Source organism: Thermobia domestica, chromosome 1 (assembly GCF_964235325.1).
Source record: "Thermobia domestica chromosome 1, izTheDome1.hap1.1, whole genome shotgun sequence".
In the NCBI taxonomy this organism is placed as follows: Eukaryota; Metazoa; Arthropoda; class Insecta; order Zygentoma; family Lepismatidae; genus Thermobia; species Thermobia domestica.
This window is the reverse complement of record NC_137454.1, coordinates 214,471,804-214,497,335: the sequence shown is the minus strand read 5'-3', so window position 1 is coordinate 214,497,335 and position 25,532 is coordinate 214,471,804. Positions and strand designations below refer to the sequence as shown.

Sequence of the window (25,532 nt, the reverse complement as noted above, 5' to 3'; positions counted from 1 at the left end):
AAAAGATCTTCAAGAGTGTATTGCCACAGTAGGACTATTGCCTTGAACAGTTGTTAATTGTATTTTATCATACATTAATGTTAGCTGTGAATCGTCACCGCACTTACAATAGTCATTAACATTTGGCCTCGATTATGAAGCTATCACCTACAAGAAATTACAATCGAATTTCTTTTAATTCAATGCCGGAAGTTCAGCACTACTACAAGAATGACCGAAGAGGCCGAAAACACATTACGGAAACGATCGCTATAATTAGTCGACTTTTTTTCTTCGAAAACCACAGTGAACTGTATAATTTTCTATACCTTTTATATTTCAAAAATAATCTCTTGAAAAATGAGACAGTGGATGGATTTCAATTTCCATATTTCAGAGTTACATAAACAAGTTAAATCACATTTGAATTTAAGTCGTTGTTGGTAATGTTTTAGAAGTTTGTTCTTAATCTTTGTATGTTGTTTGCGAATAACACAAGTACCTCTAGAAGGGGCTTCTTGCTTTTATAGTGTGCTAAACTTCAAACTACTTGTTCCAGGTATTAAATTATTATTAGTATCAATATTATTATTATGTAAATCATTAATTCCGTTAATTATGGCTTTGTACTAACAACTTAATTTTGCTTTATTGTAAAATTTCAATATCAAAATAATTAAGTATGTGTGATTGTTTATTTTGATATATGTGTATGTATATATGGTGGTAGTTCGGTAATTTTCATTTGTTTTTTAATGTTAATTGACACTATGATAGGAAATAAACCAAGATTGAATGTGATCAAATTATTTAAAGTTATTCCGTATAGTATTAATTGCAATATGCACATGTGTCATGTTCCGGGACAACACAATCATGGTACATAATGTTTTGTAACTTCTTTGCTGTAAATAAAATTGTGCATTGGTGAAATTACTTTTGCAAGACATGAGATGTTCTCATTTACCTATATATATATATATATATATATATATATATATATATATATATATATATATATATATATATATATATATATATATATATATATATATATATATGTATCATTAGTTTCTGTCTTGGTATCTTTTTATAGGGTATCTGTCTAGTTTTCATCCGATTTAGAAGTCTTATAGCTTAAAAACGGCTAATGGTATTTGAACGAGTTGATTTGAGTTAATTTTGAGTTTAACGTCCTTTTCAGCAGCGAGGCTATAATGAGATGGGACCTACTGATTAACGTGGAATCCGAACCACATGAGCTCCCGCCGGGAATCGAACCCGGTATTTGAACGAAACACTTACAGTTCGAAAGAGTGCGTGTTATCAGAATTCCTCGCGTCGCGAGAGATCCGCGAAAGATGTGATATCACAACATTTAAATCATATTTATTATTGAAATACATCGTGTCATGACGTGCTTATCTTTAAAAGTTGATAAGTGCTCTTCATTGTGTTCGTACAATCACTTTACCAATTTATAGTTTTTTAATACTATGAATCATGTAACACTAAAGCCATGTTTGAAATCTAACACTTGCGTGAACTAATGTTGCTCACAAAACCAGTCAAATTCGTTGTTTCGCCTATAGAAGACGAGGCGAGAAATTTCTCAATTCGTGAGCAACGTTAGTAATTTCCGTCGACAATTAGCACTAGAGTTCCTTCTGCCCAGATTATTAACTTTTTCCAGAGATAGGATATTTATATGCTAAAAAACACATTCTCTTTCGAACTGTATGCATTTGATTCAAATTCGATTAGGTGTTTTAAATCGATAACACTTTGAAATCGGATGAATACTTTAGACACACCCTGTATAACTACGTGGATATCCTAAATGGTGAACAGCTTGAATTACAAAGTTCATTGATTTTATTGAAATGTGTATGTGGTCACATTAATTGTTTGTCATCCTTAACAGTTGTGGACATATTTATCAAGATTCCCAGTTCCATATTATTAATTGTTCTAACATCCTTTTAAGATATATAATTACAACTATTTTCTTCTATTTGCAGGCCTCCTGGGCTAGACCAGAAAATCCCCACGACCTCAACGACAGAGGGCAATAAAACTCAGGACTCGGGGCAAACTAGTAATAATCAAGGTAAAATACTTCGTAAAATCAGAGTTGGAATTGTAAAATAATACGGAAAGAAAAGTCATCTCGAGTAAATAATGTAGAAACATTATTCATTTTTAAGTTAAAGAAATTGTTCAGAAATATGCATAAAGTCTTTTCTCTTACAGTTCAAAACTCAGAGGTATAAAGTGGAAAATATTTTAGAAATAGTAATTGATAACCTATAATTAATTATTTCAGAATTCGTAAACAGAAGCAGCAGCTAGCCATAATGTACATTTTGATGTAGTTAGCTGTTTCAAGTGAGTGCATAATTGAAAGCATAGTTGGTTTCAATTAAAATTTGTTGGTGATATTTTGTAAGAGTTTAACATTGACTTCTTTTTCACCTTTAAAAGGTTCACTGTAGACAGTCTTTGAACATTTCATACCTATTGGTGTGTGGTCACATTCGAAAGCGGGGTCCTTTTCAAAAGATTTTATTTCGTAATTTCTGAACTACTGAACCGATTTTAATATTTTCTTTAAGGTAAACGTAATTTTAAACTCTTAATTGTTTGTATGCTCTGTAACACTAGTAAGTGGATCTTACTTCAATACCAGAGAGTTGCTATTTCTGATCGTAAGTAGCAGCAACACTGACCATCAGTTTTCCGGTAGCTAATTTGGTAGAGCAATCATCCTGCAATGGAAGATCAGAGTTTGTGTCACAGCCAGTTAATAATCCGATTTTCTTTGTTATTCCAGCAAATTAAGTTACTTTTAAAGACAGTGAAAAGTCTAGTGTAACTGATCAACAACTGTTGCGGGAGTTCTTGACACAACAAGTTTCATAATAGAAACCCCGCTTTCGAGACTGACCATACAATGAAAATACTCATACGTTTAAATTTGTTATTTATTTCATAATTTCTTTATAGACAAAAAGAAGCCCCATATAAAGAAACCTCTTAATGCCTTTATGCTGTATATGAAGGAAATGCGAGCTAAAGTTGTAGCGGAATGTACACTTAAAGAAAGCGCAGCTATTAACCAAATATTGGGGAGAAGGGTAAGTTTGTTTCCCTAGTTTTTTTCTTTTTAAGTTTTTTTGCTTGGGTCTATTGTAGATTCCTTACGATAAAATTTATTGGACTTTTTTTTTTATTTGTACTGATTATTATTCCTTATATTATGGAAAACAAATTTCTTTCAAAAGGATAGTCTGTGGGAAAGATTTTAGAAAAATCCGATAGCTTTTTCAGATATTTTTTCTGTAGCCATTATACATTAATATTCTATTTAGAACAGTGATTTTCAACTTTTTAGACAAAATTCATTCATCTTCACTTTTTAGATACTCTCAGCTTATTTCATGATTATTAATAGTTTACTGCAGATGATAAAAAATTAATATAGAAATATAACAAAGTATTCAACTGAAATATAAAATAAAAGAATTTCTAAATATATATATCACCTTATATGTGTGAAGAATGCATGAAAACCATAGAATTGAGATAAAAAGACCAATTAATTACTAAAAAAGTAATAATAGTTTGCATACATTTTGATGTGTGTTAATATTGATTAGTGCAGGTATATAAATCTATATTATGTCAGCAAAAGAGACAAAAACTAATATTAGTGTTAAGTAGTGTACTAGTGTTGCAATAAAAACATACTTAGCTTTCAATATAAATTATTAAAATTAGAGCCAATAATGTAAGTTTCAGTGTATTTTATTATTAATATACATAATAGTTCGTTAGAAATTACTACCATATGCTATTCACGTATCTCAGTTGAGAATCACTGGTCTACAAGTTACATCTTACACTATAGAGATACTTTATTCTGAAAATAGTTGACTAATTTTTTTTTCTTTCTTATAATTCTTATCGCTCATTGTGAAATAATTGCGAATTCTTTTGCATGAGTAAACGCGATTTAGTTTCAATCATAGTGTAACCCTTAATTCTGTTTCAGCGTATTTTAAACAGAGATACAAACTACATTAATTTGTGTATTAATTTCTTATTTACAGTGAGTTTTGTATGAAATATAAACTACAGAAATTTATTCAAAATAAAGTCTCATAAATTAAGGAAAGGGAACAAAAGTGAGATTAATGGAATTGTGTAATGATATAGTAGCTGAAAAGAATTATTAATTCACTTTATTTTTATCAAGAAGTTAGTATAAAAAAATATTTTAGCATAGTTAAACCCCACTGTTGAGCGAACTGAAGATCATACTTTTATAATATTCACTTGAATTAGAAATTTAAGGCGTGTGAAGTAAGAAATGAGGTAACTACTTGAGATAACTGAAAGATGGGAATGCATTACATGAAAGAGACTGCAAAGGAAGAAAAATATGGGAGAAAAGACTTTCATCAAACATATTTAGGAACTACATTATTTTTTATTAATTCTCACAAATATTTTATTTGCCTTACATTTTTCCCATAGGCAAACTATAGGGTCGATATCATAATGCATATCGTTGTGAAACTCGTATTTGAACTTCGAGTTTAAATTCTTGATTATAATTATACAGAATAATATTAATTATTTTTACGTACAAAAACTCGTTTCATTATTGTTTTGTTTCTGATGAAATGCTGGTACCTTCTTTTATATGGGATTCTTTTTTAACAGTTATCATTTAAAAGCACAAAACATGACATTTGATAACAGTTGTCGGTTCTTCAGACACTTCGTGTGAATATTTTTCGTTAGTAATCTTGTCTTTGGTTCCCTTTTTTCTTACATGAGAATTATATATTCTTTTATGGTCCTGATAATACGTTGGATTCGTCGGAATGCACTTGGAACAGGAAATTATCTATAATAATTAAACACCACAGCATTTTAAAGCAATTCCTGGGAAATAGCGTTGAGAAAGGAAAGAAAAATGATACATAGATCACAAGATTAATGCCTATAGAAAACTACGAATTTTTTATTATTATTCTAAAAATCAGTTTGTGTACAAAGGTTAATTTGAAAATTCGAAGACTTCATCGAGAGAACAGCCATAAACAGATGCGTAGTCTAGATCGTGGATAAGGCTAAAAGGAACTTACATAATAATAGAAATGATGTTATGCAAAAATAAGTAATAAAATTTTAGGTTTTGCTCAACGTAATAACTGTTTAAGAGGGATTATAAATATAATAGTTTCTTTTCCTTCGAATTTTATTGTAATGAGTGATCATTCAATGAATGTGAATATATTCCTGTTACACATTGAAACCATGAAAATTACAAAACTATTTGGTTTGTTTAATTTACTTTTTTTTTAATGGTAATTTTTGTAACTACAATATGAGCAACAAATTACGAATGCAATATTAAGAATTAAGCAGAAAATCACATCTCGAGAAATTTGGTGTAATTTTACCTTTATAATAAGTTTTCTAATTAAATGTTAATGAAGGAACTAGTGTTAGAAGTTACAATAGTATGATGTATGTTTTTCTTGATATCAACGATAACATTTCTTAAGATCCGAGTAAGCTGCGACTTCATTCTATTAAAAGATTATTTAAATAATTTAATATAGTTTTCAATAGTATAGGTTTCTTAATAGGCAAGCATAACTCATAGGTATGTAATATGTTAATATGTGAAGCAGGTAAGTATTACTAGTAAATATTGTGTCAAGTATTTGTTTCAGAATAGAATTTAATTTTCGTTTTCGATTCATCGATATGTGGGGATAATGTTCAAAACAAGGAATATAATTATTTACAATGTGCCACTTGCTTTGGAATATTGTAATTTACATTTACAAGATGTAGTTGTCTCTTCTAATGAATTGGGTTTTGTGGTCTATCTTTATAAACATTTGAAGCGTTGTAGTGGCTACTTCTTATCCAGGCATATATGACAATAAGGGTGGGTAATTTCTTTGAGAAAAAAAATGAAAGAAAAATTTTAAAAATGTTCCTTTAGAACTTAAACAAAGAAACAACACTGTTCTTCATACTGTCTAGCAAAAAAGACAAATCTCACTGATTTTGCCATGCATATTATAGTGGCACTCGTTAAGTCGGGAAGAACAGGCGAAATACTATGAGAAGGCACGGCAGGAAAGACAGCTTCATATGCAGATGTACCCAGGATGGAGTGCGAGGGACAATTATGGCTATGGAACAAAGAAGAAGAAGAGAAAGAAAGAAAAAACAGCTGACGGAGGTATCTTACAAGTAGTGCTAGAACAGCAGCGGATAGGAAGTGGGTTTCAGTTCTTTCAAGGCAACAGCTTATTAGGAAACTTGCTATTTTTTCTCTTTTTTTATTTTAAAAAAGATAGTAATAGTAGAAATTGGAACAAAATTAACTAATTTTCTTTTTTTTAATATATTTTATATACTCATATATGTATATATATGAAAAGTAAAGCTTAAATGCTTGATGAAGATGTTAAGAAGAGTACCGAAACGTCTTCTTCTCTTAAGGCTACACTGGATTGCTGAGCAGAATAGGTTCATGGATGCATCCACCCTCGTTTTATTGGCCGTGCCGAGTTTTGTTGTGAAGGGATGGGCCGCCCGCTGTCTTGTACACTTTCTCCTGGCTGTTCTTCTAGCACAATTGCTGTTATTGTTACAAGGCAATAAGAAAAAAAATATGTTCTTTTTTTAGAAAAAAGTTTCAGAAGAGTTCTTATGTACCTTTTATGTCGACTCATATGCTCTCCTATTCATTCCTTCCTAGTGGCATGCGTTAGGCCGTGAGGAACAAGCCAAGTATTACGAACTAGCACGCAGAGAGCGACAGTTGCATATGCAGCTCTACCCCGATTGGTCATCTCGTTCTAATTCTTCCCGAGGGAAGAAGAGGAAACGCAAACAAGACACGAGTGATGGAGGTAGATAGATGGCTTGTTAAGCAACTTAATTTTGTGCATGTGATTTTATAGGAAAATCAATTTTTATGATTTTTTCTCATTATTTGATGTCGAAATAATATAAAAAGAAAAGCACACAGTCCTGTTGTTTCCAAAGCAGCTGGGGAAAGATGCCGAGTTCAGTTATTTTTTTCTACACATTTAAAATTTAAAATATATATATTAAAAAGCAAAATGTGTGCATTTGCAGGAACCTATTCTGCCGAATGCTCAGTGTACTTTATTTTTTATTATTCTGCATTATGTCTCTTTTTGCTAGAAATTTTTACCCTATTTTTCTTGCTTTTTTACTTAATTAAAAAATGAGAAACAGTTTTAAAAAATTGAAACCCTCTTCTGTTTTTTTGCATATTATTTCTTGTCTCTGTGTTGTGAAAGTTAAATTCTCAATGTGATTTGTAGTTAGAATTTTGATGTTATGTCATTTAATGTTATAATTTTTAAGTGTTAGTATGTAGATGTTGTTAATGTGTTAATTGATTTTTAAAAAATAATAATAAAATGGCAACGTCAATTTACATATCAGAAGAATAAGGGACGTATAGTTTTGTTATGAATACTGAATCGTTTTTGTAGTTAACGTACTTTTTTCTTTGATACCGGCACAAAATTATAATTGAAGCTATATGACAAGAATTTTGTTTTTCCCAAAAATACTCAGTAATGTCGCATGATTGCATGTTAAAGAATTAAGTGGATAAAGATTCAAGCTTGTGTAAGATCTCTCTCACTGATTCACATTGTTACTAAATAGAAATTTGAATTAAAAGTTAATGTAAACAGTATTTAAGAAATTATGCAAGACCTATTTAAACCTACCTTAAAATTCTTCTTAAACATAGATGACAAACTCAAACTGAAAATCATCTGTTGTAGGGTCATTTGTTTCTTCAAATATTTTTCTCCTATGGTATTCAGTATGCAACATTACTTTGTTAATGTTCCCGGCGGGAACTCATATGGTTCGGATTCCACGTTAATTAGTAAGTCCCGTCTCATATAGCCTCGCTGCAGAAAGGGACGTTAAACTCAAAATCACCCCACTTACTTTGTAAATAGTGTTTTTGGATCAAAAGTTCCAATATATTTCAGTCAAAAATTTTCTTCTAGGCCTTATGAGACCTACATATAGTGTAGCCAAACCCAAACTGTCACTTAACTCAGTATGATGTGCTTATTCCGTAGAAAATATGAAAACTCGATTTAGAGGCCGATCAAAAGTTCTTCGGACCTTGATCCAAAACTAATTATTGGCCAAGATCGCAATCTCTTGATACTTGATTTGATTATTCCTAAAATTACTTGGCCAAGATTACAATATTTGATGCATTTTTTTGGATCATTTCTAAAATTCTTGTTGAAGTTTCTGTTCTGCCAGTTACTGTTGACAACATATTTTTAATACATTCTCTATGCAAATACATTATGCTTTTTTAAACGCCTTATTGGTATTGGCCTTATTCAATATCATCAAACTGTGGTGTTGAAAGAACACTGGCTGCTCTTCTCTTAACCATTGCCAAGTCCCCACGTTTCAAATATATTTTAATTTTCATCTGTAGACTGATAGAACTATGTTCTTTGCACGGGAAGAATAAGGTTTATGGATTTTTTTCTTTCTTTTTTTTTATAGGGTAAATACGAACTTATTCTGGTTTTCAAGACAATTGTTGAGGCAAGTTTGTTTTTACCGAAGTTCCGTAAACCCTCTCACAATTCACCCCACACACACATTCCATGCTTTCTCCCCTTTAAAATGCAGGATTGTTGAAAAGGCAGTTCACGTGTTTCCAATAAAGATTTATTATACTAAATTTCACACCTCCAACTCAAGAAAATAATGAGCAGTTTATAAGTATAAAATCGGAAATTAGAATATTATAGAAGTTCTCTGTTTTAGAAGCGTAAATTTCGAAAACTTTAAAATATATGTTGTATTTTTTAATGAGTTTATATGCGCTGAATTTCATTTCCCTTATTCCGCTCTTAGAAACATTTTCCCATAAGATATATATATGTTTCAATCTAAGTGATATCATAAAAGCCCGACGCGACCCAAGTGCTAACAAGGGGCCGCAGTGGCTCTTTTCATGGGATTCATGGTTCTGCGCCAAGTGAACTTTGTGGTGCGTGGGTTTTCTCAGGGTTCTCCCGTTTCCTCCCACTATTCATTCCACCATTTCATTCATTTCTCATCATCACCTTCTCCTTTAGCCTAGCAGGTATAACTGTGAGATGTGATTTCCAAGTACTAACAATGTTCAGAAACCTATTTCAAACGTTTCATATATATATATATATATATATATATATATATATATATATATATATATATATTTTTTTTTTTTTTTTATGTGATATACAACCTCGACTTTATATATGTAATATGAAGTGAGAGAGATTTATGTGCATTTTAATTATACTGTGAGTAGGTTTCGACGCACACAGAAGAAAAATACTGACCTTAACCCTCCGTTTAATTGAAATTTGGTTACAGTTTCAAAGGTTCTCTGTGTCCATCTTCAGTGTTTTAGAAAATAATTTACACTACTATAAAGATTACATATTGAAGTATTTCCTCGCCGCAAAAACAAAATTCTGACCTGTTTTCTGCCTTGGCTTCTCAACATGATGTATAAGATTTGTAACTTAATGAATTTCAAATTGGAACACAATTCAATCACTTATTCGGTTTAACACGAAAATTGAGTGAAAAATACATTTGTCCGGTACACTAGCGACACTTGTACACAAAGTGTTCGCTAAAGTCAAAGAATATTAAAAAAAAAAAAAAAAAAAAGGAAACTCTATTATAAAATTAAGATACTACAAACGTAGATCATATTTTTTTTCACAACATTGTGTCAGATACGAATTGAGATATATAGATTAGTTTTGCAGCCTTCCTCATCATTTCATTATGTTGCGTTTTAATTATCCTAAAGCAGGGATGTAAATAAGCATTCGTCCGGGGCGAGTGGTTCATCGGTGCGGGCGAATTATTAAACAGTAAAGACTATAATAATCACGATTGGAATGTGGGCTAGTAGCTTTTCTTCTTGGGCTAGTAAAATTTTGTTGCTTATTTGCATTCCTGTTTTAAAGGTAATGTAGAGATTGCTTATTTACCTAATCATTAATGATGCTGTTCAATCTTTTGTCAAGATCTCTTTATCCAAATTCAGTGTTGGACTTTTAGTTCCTATATGGAACCTTCTGCTCCCTCGTGCCTATATAGTTACCGAATGCGTCTGTGGCGCAGGAGACTCGAGTTTGACTCCTTGTTGGAGCACGTGTATTTCGGATCCCAACGTTAAACTATAGGCAGGGGCAAACCGACATGTAAGAAGCGGGTGTGGATCTCCACTCCCACACCAAACTTCGTAACTCGACGTATATTTGTACATTTACTAAATCTACACTTGTTTAGCAGAGAAATGAATGAGGTAGCATGAAAATTTTATCTTCACTTCAATCTTTATTTCTTATAAATATATTTTTTTTTTAAATAGTTTTAATGTAGTATTTAACAATTACTTATCTTTACGGATGTAGAATAACATCGGTTCAATATTCCTCCCAACAAAAAATTCTGTGTGCGCGCCTGGTTGTGTAACATTTATTTTTAACGTTCCTGTGCCGTAGGGCGACATGCGCTTCGATTCCTATGAAGAGCAAACCACTGGTAACGGTATAGGGTCTTAATTAAGCTTTTACGTTTCAGGAAAGGTTCGTGTCACCTAGACGTAACGAAACTATAGTCACTGGCCTACTACAAGAACACTTTTTTTTTTTTTTTTTTTTTATGCAAATACAAGCTAATAACTAGGAGGTTAATACCTTGTATTTGTACAACGCTAAACGTAACAGTAAAATAGTTAAATGTTAATTAAATATTTAACATAGCAAATATGATTTGTAGGGAGCTTTAAAATATGTAGTGATATTAATAAACATTTATTGAAAGCAAGGAAAAACGTGTTGTTATTGAAACATAGTATGTAACTTACCAAATATCATAAAAACATACAACAACACTAATGTATAAAGAACATTTCGATTATTTTATACTAAAGACACGTTAATATATTTTTAAACTTCCGTTTCTTTACGTATAGCCCTTTGATTTACAAGTTCGTGTCGCAGATGCGCGATTTATCTTCTGGCACTTTTATTCATGCAAAATATTAACATCATTTCGATATATAATATATATAAAATATAACATGTTCTTTGACTGTAGCAATTAGGGATGGCCAGAAAATTTCATTACCCAGTTTCGAATCCATTGAGAATCTAGTACCGATTCCAGAATTGAGACTCTGCATGATCTAGAACCGAGAATCTCGTACCGAAACTGAGGACTGCATGTCGCGATAAGTGTTCAAACTCCAAAGAAGGAATAAAAATTGAAAATGTACCTGCTTAACTAACAGTACTTTCCTTTCGCTAAAATTGACATTGCAAAGTAAAATCCTATTCAAAAGAATGATGGGATATAATCATATGTCCTAACTCTGATTTCTGTCTCTTGGAATAAAGTATTCTACCATGATTGCTATGAGAAAAGCGTTAAGCAATGAGTCGTCGTTGACATTTACCATTGAGTGGAGGCCATTTGCTGGTTTCAAATATACAAGATTGAAAACTCTTACTACCGTAGCCTGTATTAAACGTCACATCCGAGGGAATCTGATCTGTGTTCAAGTGAAAAATGCTACTCGGTTTTCCTAGTTTACGTAACTCTCAAACTTAATATTGACGCTTTCAATTCAGCATTTTTTTTTAAGCTTGAGGAAATTCCTTCTGTCGTGTGAATAAATAAATAATAATGTATTACTATCAGTAGCATTAATATTATTATTATTTGAATGAACTGATGGTATAGTTGAAAAGTGCTTTCAGTATGTACTGGAACGTCAGAAGTTCCATATCGAGCAGAAACAATTATTAGAACACTGACAGACCATGACATTTCCTTAGTTTCCTCAGTAGGTAGTGCAGGTAAAACTTCCTCTTCGACAGGTAGATTAAATTGCGACTCAGCTAAGATTGTTGGACGCAAAGCTCGAAACTGTTTCCATAAACTTCCGTTACTTCCAGTGTTCGTTGTGCAATAAAAAACACGCTGCAAATTTACCAGTCATATCTTTTTTCAAAATACTTCCAAATAAACACCTTCCTCCATAACAAAGTACAATTGCACTAAGAGTAACAAAAAATTTGTGGAAATTTTAATTCATACTATATGAATTAGGTCCACGGGTATTGTAGTTTCTTCAGTGGTTCTTCTTGTCATCGAGTGAACTGTTAACAGAGTCAAATGAATTCCTTGTTTAGGACGATTTGACTTTCATCGGCTAAAAAGCCGACATCAAAACTAGTATTTATTTACAATACCTGCAACAAAACATTAAGTCGAGTGTGTTTTACACTCAATATTAGGTTATTTACCAAGTGGTTAATTTGCATTCCAATTTAAGATTCATGAAGTAACATGTTTTATTCATCACACTGAGGGGCTGAGGAGGAAAAATAATTAGTTTCTTTCTTTTTTTTTTTTTTCATTTTCATTTTTATTCAGTCGTCTTATTTCTATAATTAAGAAATAATATGTGTCGATGTGTAATCCTTATACGTAGCAGCGTGAGTAATTTTCTAAGGTACTGAGGATGGAGGCAAGAGAGTCTTTAAAACTGTAAGCAAATTTCCATTGAACAGAAGCTTGTAAAGCATTCCAGTAGCCGTGTAGAAACAACAGAGTTGCGTATTCCCTGTGAGGAAAGATACACGGAATTTCGAGATGTTACAAACACTTCATTGCTTTTACAGGCTTCCACACTGTCGCAGTTGTCTTTAGTAAAGACTTTTTAGTCTGTATTCATATTCTGCAATCAGTTGTTTAGTTGTAACTTCGTTAACTTGGAAATGCTACAGGATTTGTTGTGGAAGGCAATAGTTTCTAACTCTTCCGTTAAAGACGCTTTACAAAGGTCTTGAAATAACACTGAAGCACTCTACCATCTATTGAAGTAATGCTTACGTAATTGACGTTGCCTATGCGTATACACAATCTAAATATATTTGTGGTGACTTAATTTGAGAGGAAAACGATAAGCTAGGGTGAAACTTCTGTGAAAGTATTGTATTGTCATCGTGTTAATGTACCTGTACAAAATTTAAGACCTCTAATTATATCTTGTTTAGCTTTGGAAATATTCACAGTGTTAATAAAACACACTGACTAAAGCATCAGATATATATTAATAACACTTGTGTAACAGTTTTGGAAATGTAACTTCAGCTTTCATCACACATGTTATATCTGATGCTTTAGTTACGTTGCCGAAACTGTTACACAAATATTATTAATATATATTTGATACTTTGATCAGTTTTGTTTTATTAAAGCTCTAGTTACTATGGAAGTGCGTGAGATTTAAGATTCAAGATTTGACTCTTTCTAACAATCAAACAAACAGAAGAGTAACTAATAAAAAGCATTGTAAAAATATACATTGTTGCGTGGAAATTATAAAATTATTTAATAAAGTACCTGAAATTAAGAGCCAGTAAGTGATAGTTAAGAGAATGTAGGAGGAAAGGATCAATTTCTAACTTTAAAGTTGCACTATTTATTAATACTATTTATTAATTGTAATAATAATAATTAATACAGGGCTGTTATAAAGTCCTTGCTATAAAACAAATGCTTATAACTTTCTTTTAAATAATGATATTGCAGTGAAATAAATGTTAGGATCTTTATTGAGACTTACATTATGTATCTTTATCCTTAGATACACCGCTGCCATCATCGCCATACTTCTAGCTGAGCACCATTGACATCCATACATTCCTGCAACCTCCGTCGAAATCCGTGAATGCTATTTCGTCTTTTGACATCGTCAGAATTGTCATTGAACACTTTACTAATATTAGCTTTCAGGTGCTTCATGTCCGTTAGTTTTTCCGCACACACCCGTATCTTAACGTGACCCATAACCCATAAAAATCACAGGGTGTCAAATCGGGGGACTAAGGGGTGGGTCCTCTGCGCCAATCCACCTAGGTAATCCCTGATGACTTGTGAAAAATGTAGGGGGGCTCCGTCTTGCTATTAGTAGATGCAATCCTTGATTCCCAACCTAAGCAATTCGGGCATCAGGAAATTTGTAAACATTTGAAGGTATGTCTCCTTTCTCAGTGTTCTCATCGAAGAAAAACGGGCCTATGAGGTGGTCCATTGATACTGCACACCACACATTCACTTTCGGGCACTCTCTTTCGCGCGCTTCATATTCACGAGGGTTTTCAGTTCCCCAAACAAGACAGTTGTGCCTTTTTCTTTTTACCTTCCCTGAAACATGGAGAGTTGCCTCTTCTGAGAACATGAGTAACTGCAGAAGTTCCCTGTCATCATTCAGTCGTTTCAGCATCAGTTCGCAGAACTCGTGTCGTGTCATGATCTTCTGTAAGTTAATGCACAAATTTAATCTGTACGGTTTGACTTTCAAATGTTTACGCATTATCTTGCACGTTGTTGACTGAGGGATTTCCAACTCCAGCGACCGCCGCGGAATCTATTTTCTTGGACTTCTCTCCAGGCTGTTGGCAACCCTTCGCACTTCGTTTGGGCCGGTTCATTGGTGGCCGACCACTTTTTTTGCATATTACAAACACTCTCAGTAGCCAGAAACTTGTGCCACTTCTTTATACTCCTGACATCAGGAGGTCCTTTTTCGTACACTCGTCTGAAGATTCGCTGCAACAATACACCTGATTTCAGTTCTGCATACTAACATACTGTACTTTCTCTTCTACCGTCGCCTTTTTCATAACCTTTGTTGTCACCAGTGTTGCCAACCAAACATTTTCAGATCATCGCACAATTTGAAATATATTTCACTGGAATATCGTTATTTAAAAAAAAAAAAAAAAAAGTTTTGAGCATTTGTTTTGCAGCAAGGACTCACTTTTAAAATGAGAGAGAGAAAAAACATTAACATAAAAGTTAGGGCTAATTCTTAAAAGAAAGAAAAGAAATAAATGCTAAATTACTGTTTGTTGATAAATGATCGATTTTACAAATGTGAAAAGATAGGCCTAAGAAAAGTCAAAATTTTACAGCATTTATTTTTTGAAAAATACATACACGAAGTACTCCCACGCGGTACCGTGATGCAAAATACGACACAAATAAACGAAATGCCAAGGTAAAGACACTGAAATAATAATATCCATTGGTTGATTTTAAACTTTGTGCTCGTGCTTAACCAGTAGTGTTGAGCATCTTCCAATGGAAGAAGTAGTAAAGCTTGTTTAATCGGAGTAACTCTCACTTGTTACTTTCGAATCCCTATCCTCCTCGACCGACCATGTACCTGTATGAAAAATTACTTTCATATCGTCTGAATAAATTAAAAAAAATAAATAAAATAAAATAAGAAAAATACGAATCTATAATTTAATGGAAAAAATATGAATTATTAATTTCAATTACATTTCGAAAAATTAAGTTTAACAAAATAGGCAAAAGGACTTAATTTTCATTAATTATACTGAAAGTTCGAAATTCGTTAAAATAAATATTTTCACACATTAAATAGAGAAGAGGGAGGGATGTGTCCTGAAAATAATTTCGCAATTCTGAACATTTCGTTATACTGGCGTTAATTTAGTTACGGCGATATTTGACTGTAATAGATTTACTCGCTGAAACTTCCTCAGCTGCATACACTTATGATTTTTTTTAAATATATATATATATATTAAGAAAAGAGTGGTTTTCATTGTAAGATATATAAAATTATTCTTCTAAAACTGGGCTGAGTCGTAACTGTAATGTGGGAGGTTTTTTGTAATTTAGCTGTCCTAATATTGTATGTAGTGTATGGTATTTTTCAGGTACAAATATTATATTAGTATGATGTATAATATTTCATTAACTTGAGTTGTGAAACGTTACATATGAGGAGTAATATATTTTTTCTTTCTTTTTCATGGAAACAGGAAGCAATTTAAAAAAGTGCAGAGCTCGTTATGGACTGGACCAACAAAGTCAATGGTGCAAACCCTGCAGGTACATTCTTTTTTTAATCACATCCGTGTGTTTCTGTTTATTTTGTTTATTATTTTTGTTTTGTTAATTCTGTGGTGCACTCTGTAGTTCGTTGTTGTTTGTGGTCGTGGTGGTGTTGTTATTGTTGGGTATAGTTCTAAAATTTCTGAAAAGGGGTCACTATAGAATTTGCCATTGTTTCCTTTCCCCCCTTCGTATTTCTAATTTTCTCTTAACACTTTTTATTTATAAAAGTGTTGAAAATGTGATAAGTGTCGCAGAAGCAAGTTGATATGTCATATGAAGAAAGAGTAGGCGCTCCTTTTAATATCTGTCTAATTAGTGCTGCTAATAAGTATTACACTATTAACACTCACAAATGTGCTGTTACAATGTTTAACGTTGCATTTGCATCTGCGGTTGTATTGACCAGCATGATCTTGTATATTCAGTGAAGCATAATAATGAATATTTTAAAATAACAAAGTTGAGAACTCTGAATATTAGAATTGATAAAGAATGAAAAATTTCTCACAGAACCTAAGTGACCCCTTTTCATATATTTTACTAAATATTATTTCTTTTTAAATAAAAACAAAAGGGACCATAGCAAAAGGTCTCACTTCATTTTGGTGTAATCTTGTCTATGTGGAAAGACTGTTTTTTTAGGTGTAGTCGTGAGAAGACACTGGATGTTTTTTTAAACATTAAATGTGATTGCTAGTGTGTGCAGTTTTTTTAACGTTATAAAATAAAAATCCTTAGGATTTTTTCTCGTTTTAATGTTGTTTGCAAGAGAACTTGAAAAAAAAAAAAAAAGAAAAAAAAAACTGTTCAGAAAATGTGTCTTCCCACAAAGAGAAGAGAAGCCCAAAATTGCTATTATTTTATTGGCATTACGTACAATGTGTTTTTTAACTTTTTTTTTTTTTTTTTTCGAAATGAAAGATTTAAATCAACTTTGAAGATTAGTGAGAGCTTTTGCTATATTTTAAAAGACCACGGTTGTGATTAAAGGGGCATGTTGCAATGTCACCTCTCTCTCTCTCTTTCTCTTTCTCTTTATTTACTCTCTCCTAATGCCTTAAAAAGTGTTCCTAAAACAAACAAACAAAAGGCAGTAAAAGTTAGTGTTTGTTTCGTAAATTGTTTTGTCAGCTAAAAATCAAGCAACCGGTTAATTTTATGGACAAAAAATTGGCTTCGGTAATCAGTTTTTTTAATTAAAAAAATTTCTTTGGAGTCTCAAAAAAAAAAAATGTTAAAAGGAAATAAAAATTGACACATTTTCTGAAAAATCTTTAAAAAACCCCTTTTTCAAGTGATTCTTATTGATGTTGAAGAAAAACTTTAAAAACTAAATAAAATAAAATAAAATAATTAATTAAAATTATAAAAATAATACATATACAAAGTTATATGATAAATGGAAAAAAAAAAGAAAAATTAAAACATCCTTTGTTGGAAATGTGTTTTGATGTTGGTATTTGCCCCTTTAATTCTGACTTTGGTTTCATTCTCTGCACGCTGCAGTCCAGAGACTACTAGCGGTAGCCATGGTAATACCCACACAGGAAATAATGGTGTCCATGGTAATCTAATCCATGGTAACAATCACACAGGAAGTACCAGTAATACTTCTGCATCTCCGCAAGAGCCTACATATGTTAATCTCTAGTCTGAGTCTGTGAGTCTTTTTTCTTCTTCAGTGTTTCAAGGCATGCCAAAACAAAACAAATTGTAGTCCCTAACGAGATCGTACTGCTGTGGAAGTTTTTTTGTAGACAGTTATGATTTATTGTATATCTTCTTCAACTGATATCCCTTTTCTTTTTGTTTCCTATTCTTCTTTAAAATATTTTTAAAAATATAACAGAAAAATGCAAAAAACAAATCACTGCATGATTTTTCGTTTTTCACACCATTTCCTCGTTTCACCCAAATACTAATTTTCTTTTATTTTCAGGCGTTAATGCGGCATGCCTGCTTTCTGTGTGAAAAAGATTTTTTTTTCTTTCTAAGAAAAAATAATTCACTCAGAAAAAAAAATTCAGGTTTTGTACTTTTTTGTGCGTGTGTTTTATTTTATTGTGTTCATGTGAGTGTGCGTACATGTCATTTGTTAATCATAATTCTACTCGTATACAGCTGGTAATGTTTGTATAAGATTTAAGTTTTCAAATTGCCAAGAATATACATAGTTACATAAATCTCAGTGGCAGATTTTGTTTCTTTTTTATTTATTTATTTATGAATTTATATTTTGTAGCCTCACATTTTACAACATTACTGCAGAGTGTCCCCACTGTTTTAACACCACCATATTTTTTTCTTTCTTTAATATTAAATTTTCACAACGTGCATGTTTAGTCCAAATGTGTGCTTCATAATTCCCCTATAGCATGTAGATACTCGAACATTTATATTATATAGAATTAAGCAAGTTTGTGCTTGTCACAAAATGTATCGTTTAAATCAACAATTCGTTGCTTATTCGTTAAATTTCATACAATTTGAAATGTGTGAGTGTGTGGGAAAGAAGAGAGAGTGGTGAATTGCAAATCATATTTGGTTATTTTTATAGGAAGGAGACCAAAGTCAAGTGTACTTCAATAGGTTTGATTTAGATAAATGAAATACATCTGCGTATTATAGTAATCGCAACGATTTGTGAAGCCCTGTTTTGCCTCACGTGTAGTGCATCGGAAGAATTTGGTACGATTCGTGAAGCTGCCTTTCGGACGCACACTTGAGAAAACGTGAAACATCAGAAGTGTACCACTGGGTAACCCTCGCGAGACGTTTCCGTGTAGTGCGAGAGATGAAGCTTGCAAAATTTTATGGAAGGGGGTGGGGTTGACTACTGGGACACACCCTCTCTTTTTATTGGGTGATGAAATTGGTAATCTAGGTCAAGCTTCACGACTCCTTGCGATCACTATAGTTACTACGTGTATTTTGATTGCGCCTGTCGTTATATTAGTAAGTATGCATTGCCTGTTTTTTTATAATATGTATACTTCATGGTAAGTTCTGTAGATAATGTGTCCGTACAACTACCTTGTTGGAACATGTAGGTAAGGGACATATTTGTACCGCATTTCCAAGATATCTTAAATACTCTTCAATTATGTACTGAATAGCGAAAATTCAGGAACACATCCCGTGTTGATTTCACACTGAAGAAGCATGTAATTGTGACTTTATTCTGCTACAATGAAACATAAACTAGCTGTATCGTTATCATTCTTACCGTTTCATTAGAGTCTGTTTACTGACGTAGTCTTTAGTGCAGTCGTTCTCGTCTGATAAAAATAAGACTGATATCCAATACGTAGTGCTTTATTCTTTTGAAAGATTTCAGTGTGGCTTTTCCACAGTTACGAATGAACACTGTATAATTTTACTAAATAGTGTGCAAGCACATTTGTCACATATGTTTTCAAAAGATGAATATGTTTCTGTAAATAAGAATATCATTGGTCAGTAATTTTATTTATTTGCTTTATCGTTTAAGAAATTGAGATATTTTCATTATTATAGTTTCTTACCTTTTTGCGCAAATGAATTGAACATGAATAGCATTATTGTTTGAGGTATTCTTGTAAGAGTTTTAAACATATTGAAGCAGCTGAAAGAGCGAATACAACATAGTGGTTACTGTTGTAAATTTCCAGATCGAATAAACGGCGATTGAACAATTAATATGTACTCAATCATATTGTTCTGACAAGAATCCCAACATTTTCTCCCTTTTTGCTTGTGTAAATGACAGATAACTTGTAAGTGCGGTATATGAAGGTAATATTTAATCTCTCTTCTAAGATATTTATAGCAAACTGTATTTTCATTATTGATTTATGTATACTTAAGATGCTTCTTTTTTCTGGGTTTCAGGCGGAAAAAGAAATGTATCAGGTATCTGGAAGGTGGTGACGGAAACCAGTCAGAGGACAACTTGGGAAGCTCAGGCAGTGTTGGAGATGCAATGACTCCAGAATCGAAAATTGGAGACTCGGATCATGACCAACATAATAATTCTTCCGAATTAGCGCTGTCAAGCCCTGGACTTAGTTTAACATCGCCAGGCATGTCGCTCGCCAGTCCGAGTCTCACAAGCCCGTCAATGATCCTTCCAAGTCCTAGTACAAGTCTGGCAAGCCCCTCGGTGAGCCTTGCCAGTCCTTGCATGAGCCTACAAAGTCCACTGACGCCCCATGAGTCAGAGACAAAGAGTACCATAAACAATCATGTGGTCCCGTCGTCGTCATCAAGTAGTTCCAGCATAGTAGTTCCCAATGTCCCGCCCCATCGCAATCCCGTTGGTACAAACCCCCATGACATAAATAACCCGTTAAGTGTAAATCAATTGACTGGACAGTGTAATCCAAGCTCTATTAAAACAGAGAAGCAAGACTCTAGTGCTCGTGCAGTCATAAGTGTTACATAATACCACAGGAAAGATATTAGTTGAGTTGGAACCTTTTGTATGGTGTATATGGAATTGTTGAGTTGAATGATTGATTTTAACTATATATATATGCATAGATATATATATAAATAAATAAATAAATAAAAACGAATGGAGTTGCATACAAGCAAACGAGAAATAAAAGAAGACAGTGGAACTCGTGCTTTCAGAGAAGCTGTGTGCGAAGTGTGTGTTTGTGTATGTGTGTGTGTTGTTCTAAGGTTTGAGAGCCAGAAGACAATCAAGATGAAAGGAGAAGAAATACTCAGGATGATGTGTCAAGAAATTAAAAAAAGAAAAAAACTGCATTTTTTTGCCTTTTTTTCCATAAAATATTTTGCCAAACCGTGTGTCACAGTTCTTAAATAAAAGGTTCCTTAGTGCCACAAATATTTGTTTCAAACTTGTGTGTGTTTTTTGTTTGTTTTTTTTTAGCATTGTGTTTCATACAGTCAGGTTGCTTAAAGCATCATAGAAAACCAGAAGCATGTTTGGGCGCAGTAACAGATATAAAGAAAACGAGAGCAATTATATATATATATCTGGTGATTTATTTTCAGTGTAAAAAAAAACGTTGCAGTGTTCAAAAGAAAAGATCTCAAAGTGGAAAAAAATATCTTTTGTTAAACTGAGCTTAATTTAAGTATCCTGTTCTGTATGCCAGCTGCAAAAAAACAATTGAAAAAAGTTCTTCCTTTTTTCTTATGTACGTGTGAATCACTTAATCAGTTTCATTTAGCAGAATAACTTAATCAGTTTCAGAATAATAGAAATTTGTAGTATAATTGAGCTTCAGTATGATTATAAAATGTTGACGCAGAATATTAACTCTGAAAACAATGTAAAAAAAAGGATAGCATACCCATTTAAACATGTTTGTGTTTCTTCCTCTCATTTCATTGATAAGAGAACAACTTACTTATAAATGAAATTATTCTCTTTCCTTTCTGTGAAGGAAGTAATGGGCAGCCGTACATAGATAGAATAATTTCATTATAATGATTTCCAATCTAAATCGTAATATCAAATACTGGTTTGCCTGTAAGTATTCAATATTTTTAGTATGTATATCGGGTCGAACAAAACTTATGTATACTTTTTCAAGTATCAGTACACCTCATCAATTTTTCCTAGTAATTGTTAGAGACACACTGATATGATGATCTTTCTTACATTATTTAATTCTATACGTTATGTTCATGTGATAATCATTAAAAATATATCTAATGCAATTAAATACATAACATGTGCTTATATTTTACGTAATTTGAATGTTTAAAGGAAATGGTAATTTGAATTTCAATACAGAAATGTTACTCCTTTTAACACTGATAATACAAGTGCATTTCATTTCGTAAGTTACATCGTACATTTATTGTACGTTGTACTTGATTGTGTCACTTTTGTGTATATCAGTGGATCAGTTTCACTGGAAACCATTGAGAAACATACATATTCTTTTGTTCTAGTAATTGTGAACGTGATATCTTGAGCTTTGAAGTTTGTGCGTATATGCATCAAGTTTAAATCAACGAAGTTCACGTTTGCAATATACTAGTATGAGTCATAAAACAAAAATGTTTGGTGCCTTCTAAATGCATAATAATAATAATCAGTTGCTTCTCATAAACCAGTTGCTTTATTTCTGTGCTGAATTCTATTTTTTTCTTTTTTAAATGCCCGATCTCTTATTTACATAAAGAATGGTTGCGACATGTTTCACACTCATACCTCAACCTTAAATTTCATGAATACAATATTGAACCTTATGTTTGCACTCATCCTTCACATTGCCTTTCTTTATATATATATATATATATATATATATATATATATATATATATATATATATATATATATTTATTAAAGACCGTTCCTTGTGTCACAGGACTTTTCTTTCTTCCGTGCGGATCATTTTCTTCACAATTAACACTAGAATTTTTACAAAGTACTCACGTTATCATCACAAGACACAAGCACAATTATCATAAAATCGAAGCTTTGTCGCAATCAGTTTTAAAATAATAAAATTACAGTGCACTTAAAGTAAATCAATTTGGATTAATCAGTTGTGACGTGTAACTACTTCAAAATATGTATATCAGAAAGTATTGGAATAATCGTATAATAGTTTAAGAGAATATTGGTTTAGCAACAAAATATGTTAGGAAGTTTCACTGATTAATAGAAATATAAACAAATTCAGTTCTCAGTGGAATATAAAGAAACAAATTAAAACACTTGCACAATTTTTCTTTGCCATGTGCTGGATGTTTTTGTTTCATCATTGAAGACTGCAGTTTCTAGTCATTACACGAAACACCTCGAAGTAACTCAGTCATCAATATAAAACTGGGAGGCAAACACACAAATTTTGAATGAAGAGAGGAAGAAAGCTATTCATCGAAATTTATAATAGATATTCTGCTCAACATATCTTCAAGTTAGAATTATTAATTTAAGAGACGAACAATTAAGATATTTGATACAAAGATCAATATTTCCGAAAACACAACACATCAAAACATCATTGGAAAATCGTTATTTAAACAAATGCAGATTATTTCATATACATATAACACACATATTTTCTTTTCTTTATATTGTTTCAAGTTGATGGGGATATAATTTTCCAAGAACAGTTCATTGATCTGTATAAATGTGATATTTTACACTGTTGTGTGTCATGAGTACGTTTTTATTTTTATTTTTTAAAAAACTAAAATCTATATCTCTTTTCAGGAAAGAAAGGGAAACACACAATTTACTTTAGCTTATATTGATAAAAAAAAATAAAATAAAATAAAATAAAATTCAAAACCAAATATGTATGTAGCATGATGTGTGTGAAGTGAGAACGAATGCAGAAAAAAAGAATTCGGTGAAAAAAGTCGAAAGAACTTTTTTTTTTTTGCCATTGTACCTGTTTCTTGCTAGAAGAAGCTGTGCCACCTTTCTCGTCATTTTTTTCTTCTTTTAAGTCACTTTTAAATCTATCCTGTGGTTCCTTAATTCATGTATATCATTTGATACACTGTTAAAATGAATATATATAAATATAAATATATTATTTCGTTATAAAATTTAAGAAAAAAGTGTAAACATGAACAGTGTACATTGTGGTCTGACTTGTGATAATTCTTAATCCTTTAACAGCCAATTACGTGATCCTTTTCTGAACGAGAATGCTTGTATTGTTAACTGTTGCAAGAGACTGTAGTTAACCTTACAACCATCTCACAATATATAGAGGTAGATAGATATAAGTATAGATATATAGATCAGAATGTATAATACTAAAAATACCAATAAATTGGGAGAGTGCAATTGTCTTTTTATTTTACTTGTGTTGTGACTTCGCTATACTAGTGTAGCTTCAGTTTTTGTATATTAACTTAGCCTTGATATATTTCTTCACTATACAGCGTAAATAGGTGTTCTTTTTTGTGACTAGGTTTCGTTGTAGTTTCATCAAACTGTAAGAGAAAATTACATATTTATATTATGTTTGTATCTAGTAAGTTTTTAATATATGTATGTAACTGTGTACAAATTTAAGCCCAATTTTTTTTTTTACGTTACTTTGGACACTTCGAAATTGCTCTTAGGTTAATATAAATACATATCAATGTTAATTAGCTCATGTACTAATATTGTTCTGTAATTATATTGAACTGCAAATGTTTTGAAAACTGCCAATTCGTTCCATCAACAGAAATCGTGTGACTGGGTGAAGAGAAACGAAATCTGGAGAGGCTAGTTAAAAGTGTGAAAACTACCCAGTGTAGAAGTTGCGGGTGCTCTTATACCTTATTTCCTTTACCATCTTCTTGTAATCTTACTTTTTTTTTTTCTTTCTGTTGAGGGAAGGTGTGGTATTTTTCAAAACATCAATATTTAAATATAACATGCCAACATAAAACATAATTTGAGAACAGCTTATATCCATTAGAAGTGATAAATTTTTCTTTTCAACATGAAAAATGATAAATTACTGTGTTTGATTATTATCTTAATTAAATCTGTTTGAAAATATATTTTAGAGAATCTGTTTCTTGTTTTTAGTTTTAAATTTACTAGCTCAAAAACTATGTTGTTACAGTTTGTAAGAAGCTACATTAGCATATGCAGTCAATATATATAGTCATATCAAGAAAAGGATCCGCAGTTGGGCTACTGTAATTTAGGTAAGGTGTACAGATATTGTTTTATAAGAGGAAAGACTTTGTTTTTTAAGAAAATGGATAAAAATATGTGTAGAGTTTAAAAAAAGAGTTCTATTGAATCAAGAAAAAACTACAGATGCCATAATATTATTTTAAAAAAAGGGAAATGGCATTGAACGCCATTTTAATTATTAAAAAAATATATTGAGACATTTTCATAAAAAAGAGGAAAAAAAGAAACATTTCCTGTACTCATGTCTTTGTTAGTTTTCCCTACCTGTCCCCTTTTCCCTTCCCTGCCTGTATAGTATGTGTACCATACAGCATTAGAAAAAAAATGCCTGAATGTTAAAAAAAAAAAAATGAAGTTGCTGTCTGATGTGAATAGAGATAGCTCATGTCCTTTGTAGGCATTCCTTCGTTTCCATATTTGTTGTAAGTAAAGGAACGTCCATTTACAAAAAAAATTACTGTAGTTATTTTTCTTCCTTTTCCCTGTTAATTACATTAATAACCGAATTGGTTCCGTTTTTCATGTGGTCGGCTATACACTTTCGTAAGGTTTAGTACCAGAGAGTGTACTTTAGGCTTCGAAACTTCTCATATTTTGTAATGCGAATACCCGAACTGCACAATTCGTAAGAAAAACCAGAAGTCAAAAACAAATTGGGAGTAAATTTCTCCATAGCTTCATGTAACTTGGTTAAAAATTAGAGTTTCAGTGATTACGTTTGCTATCCTCTGTGAAAACTTAGCAAATTATATAAAGAGCTTCGTGATGTGATGAGCGTATTAAAAAAAAAAGTTTGAAGAGAGTATAATGTTACTAGCTATTATGCGAGTTACTTATTTTGTGTTGATGTGGTAAT

The 25,532-nt window shown here is 31.9% G+C and overlaps 1 protein-coding gene across 8 annotated transcripts in view; it reads left to right on the top strand.

Annotated features, from left to right (window-relative positions):
- The window catches only part of LOC145693633 (uncharacterized), a 98,641-nt gene extending 73,511 nt beyond the window's left edge, over nt 1-25,130 (top strand). For 4 of the 8 annotated variants that reach the window (XM_081769845.1, XM_081769835.1, XM_081769817.1 and 1 more), the window contains 5 exons: nt 2,001-2,089; nt 2,986-3,116; nt 6,091-6,250; nt 15,978-16,047; nt 19,924-25,130. In XM_081769845.1, the coding sequence (XP_081625971.1) occupies nt 2,001-2,089; nt 2,986-3,116; nt 6,091-6,250; nt 15,978-16,047; nt 19,924-20,476 (1,003 nt within the window). In that variant the 3' untranslated portion in view covers nt 20,477-25,130. Of the gene's footprint in view, nt 1-2,000; nt 2,090-2,985; nt 3,117-6,090; nt 6,251-6,772; nt 6,927-15,977; nt 16,048-17,559; nt 17,714-19,923 lie in introns of all 8 variants that reach the window. The other 4 variants (XM_081769883.1, XM_081769826.1, XM_081769864.1 and 1 more) reach the window with 3 other exon arrangements.
- The last annotated feature ends 402 nt before the right edge of the window (nt 25,131-25,532 follow it).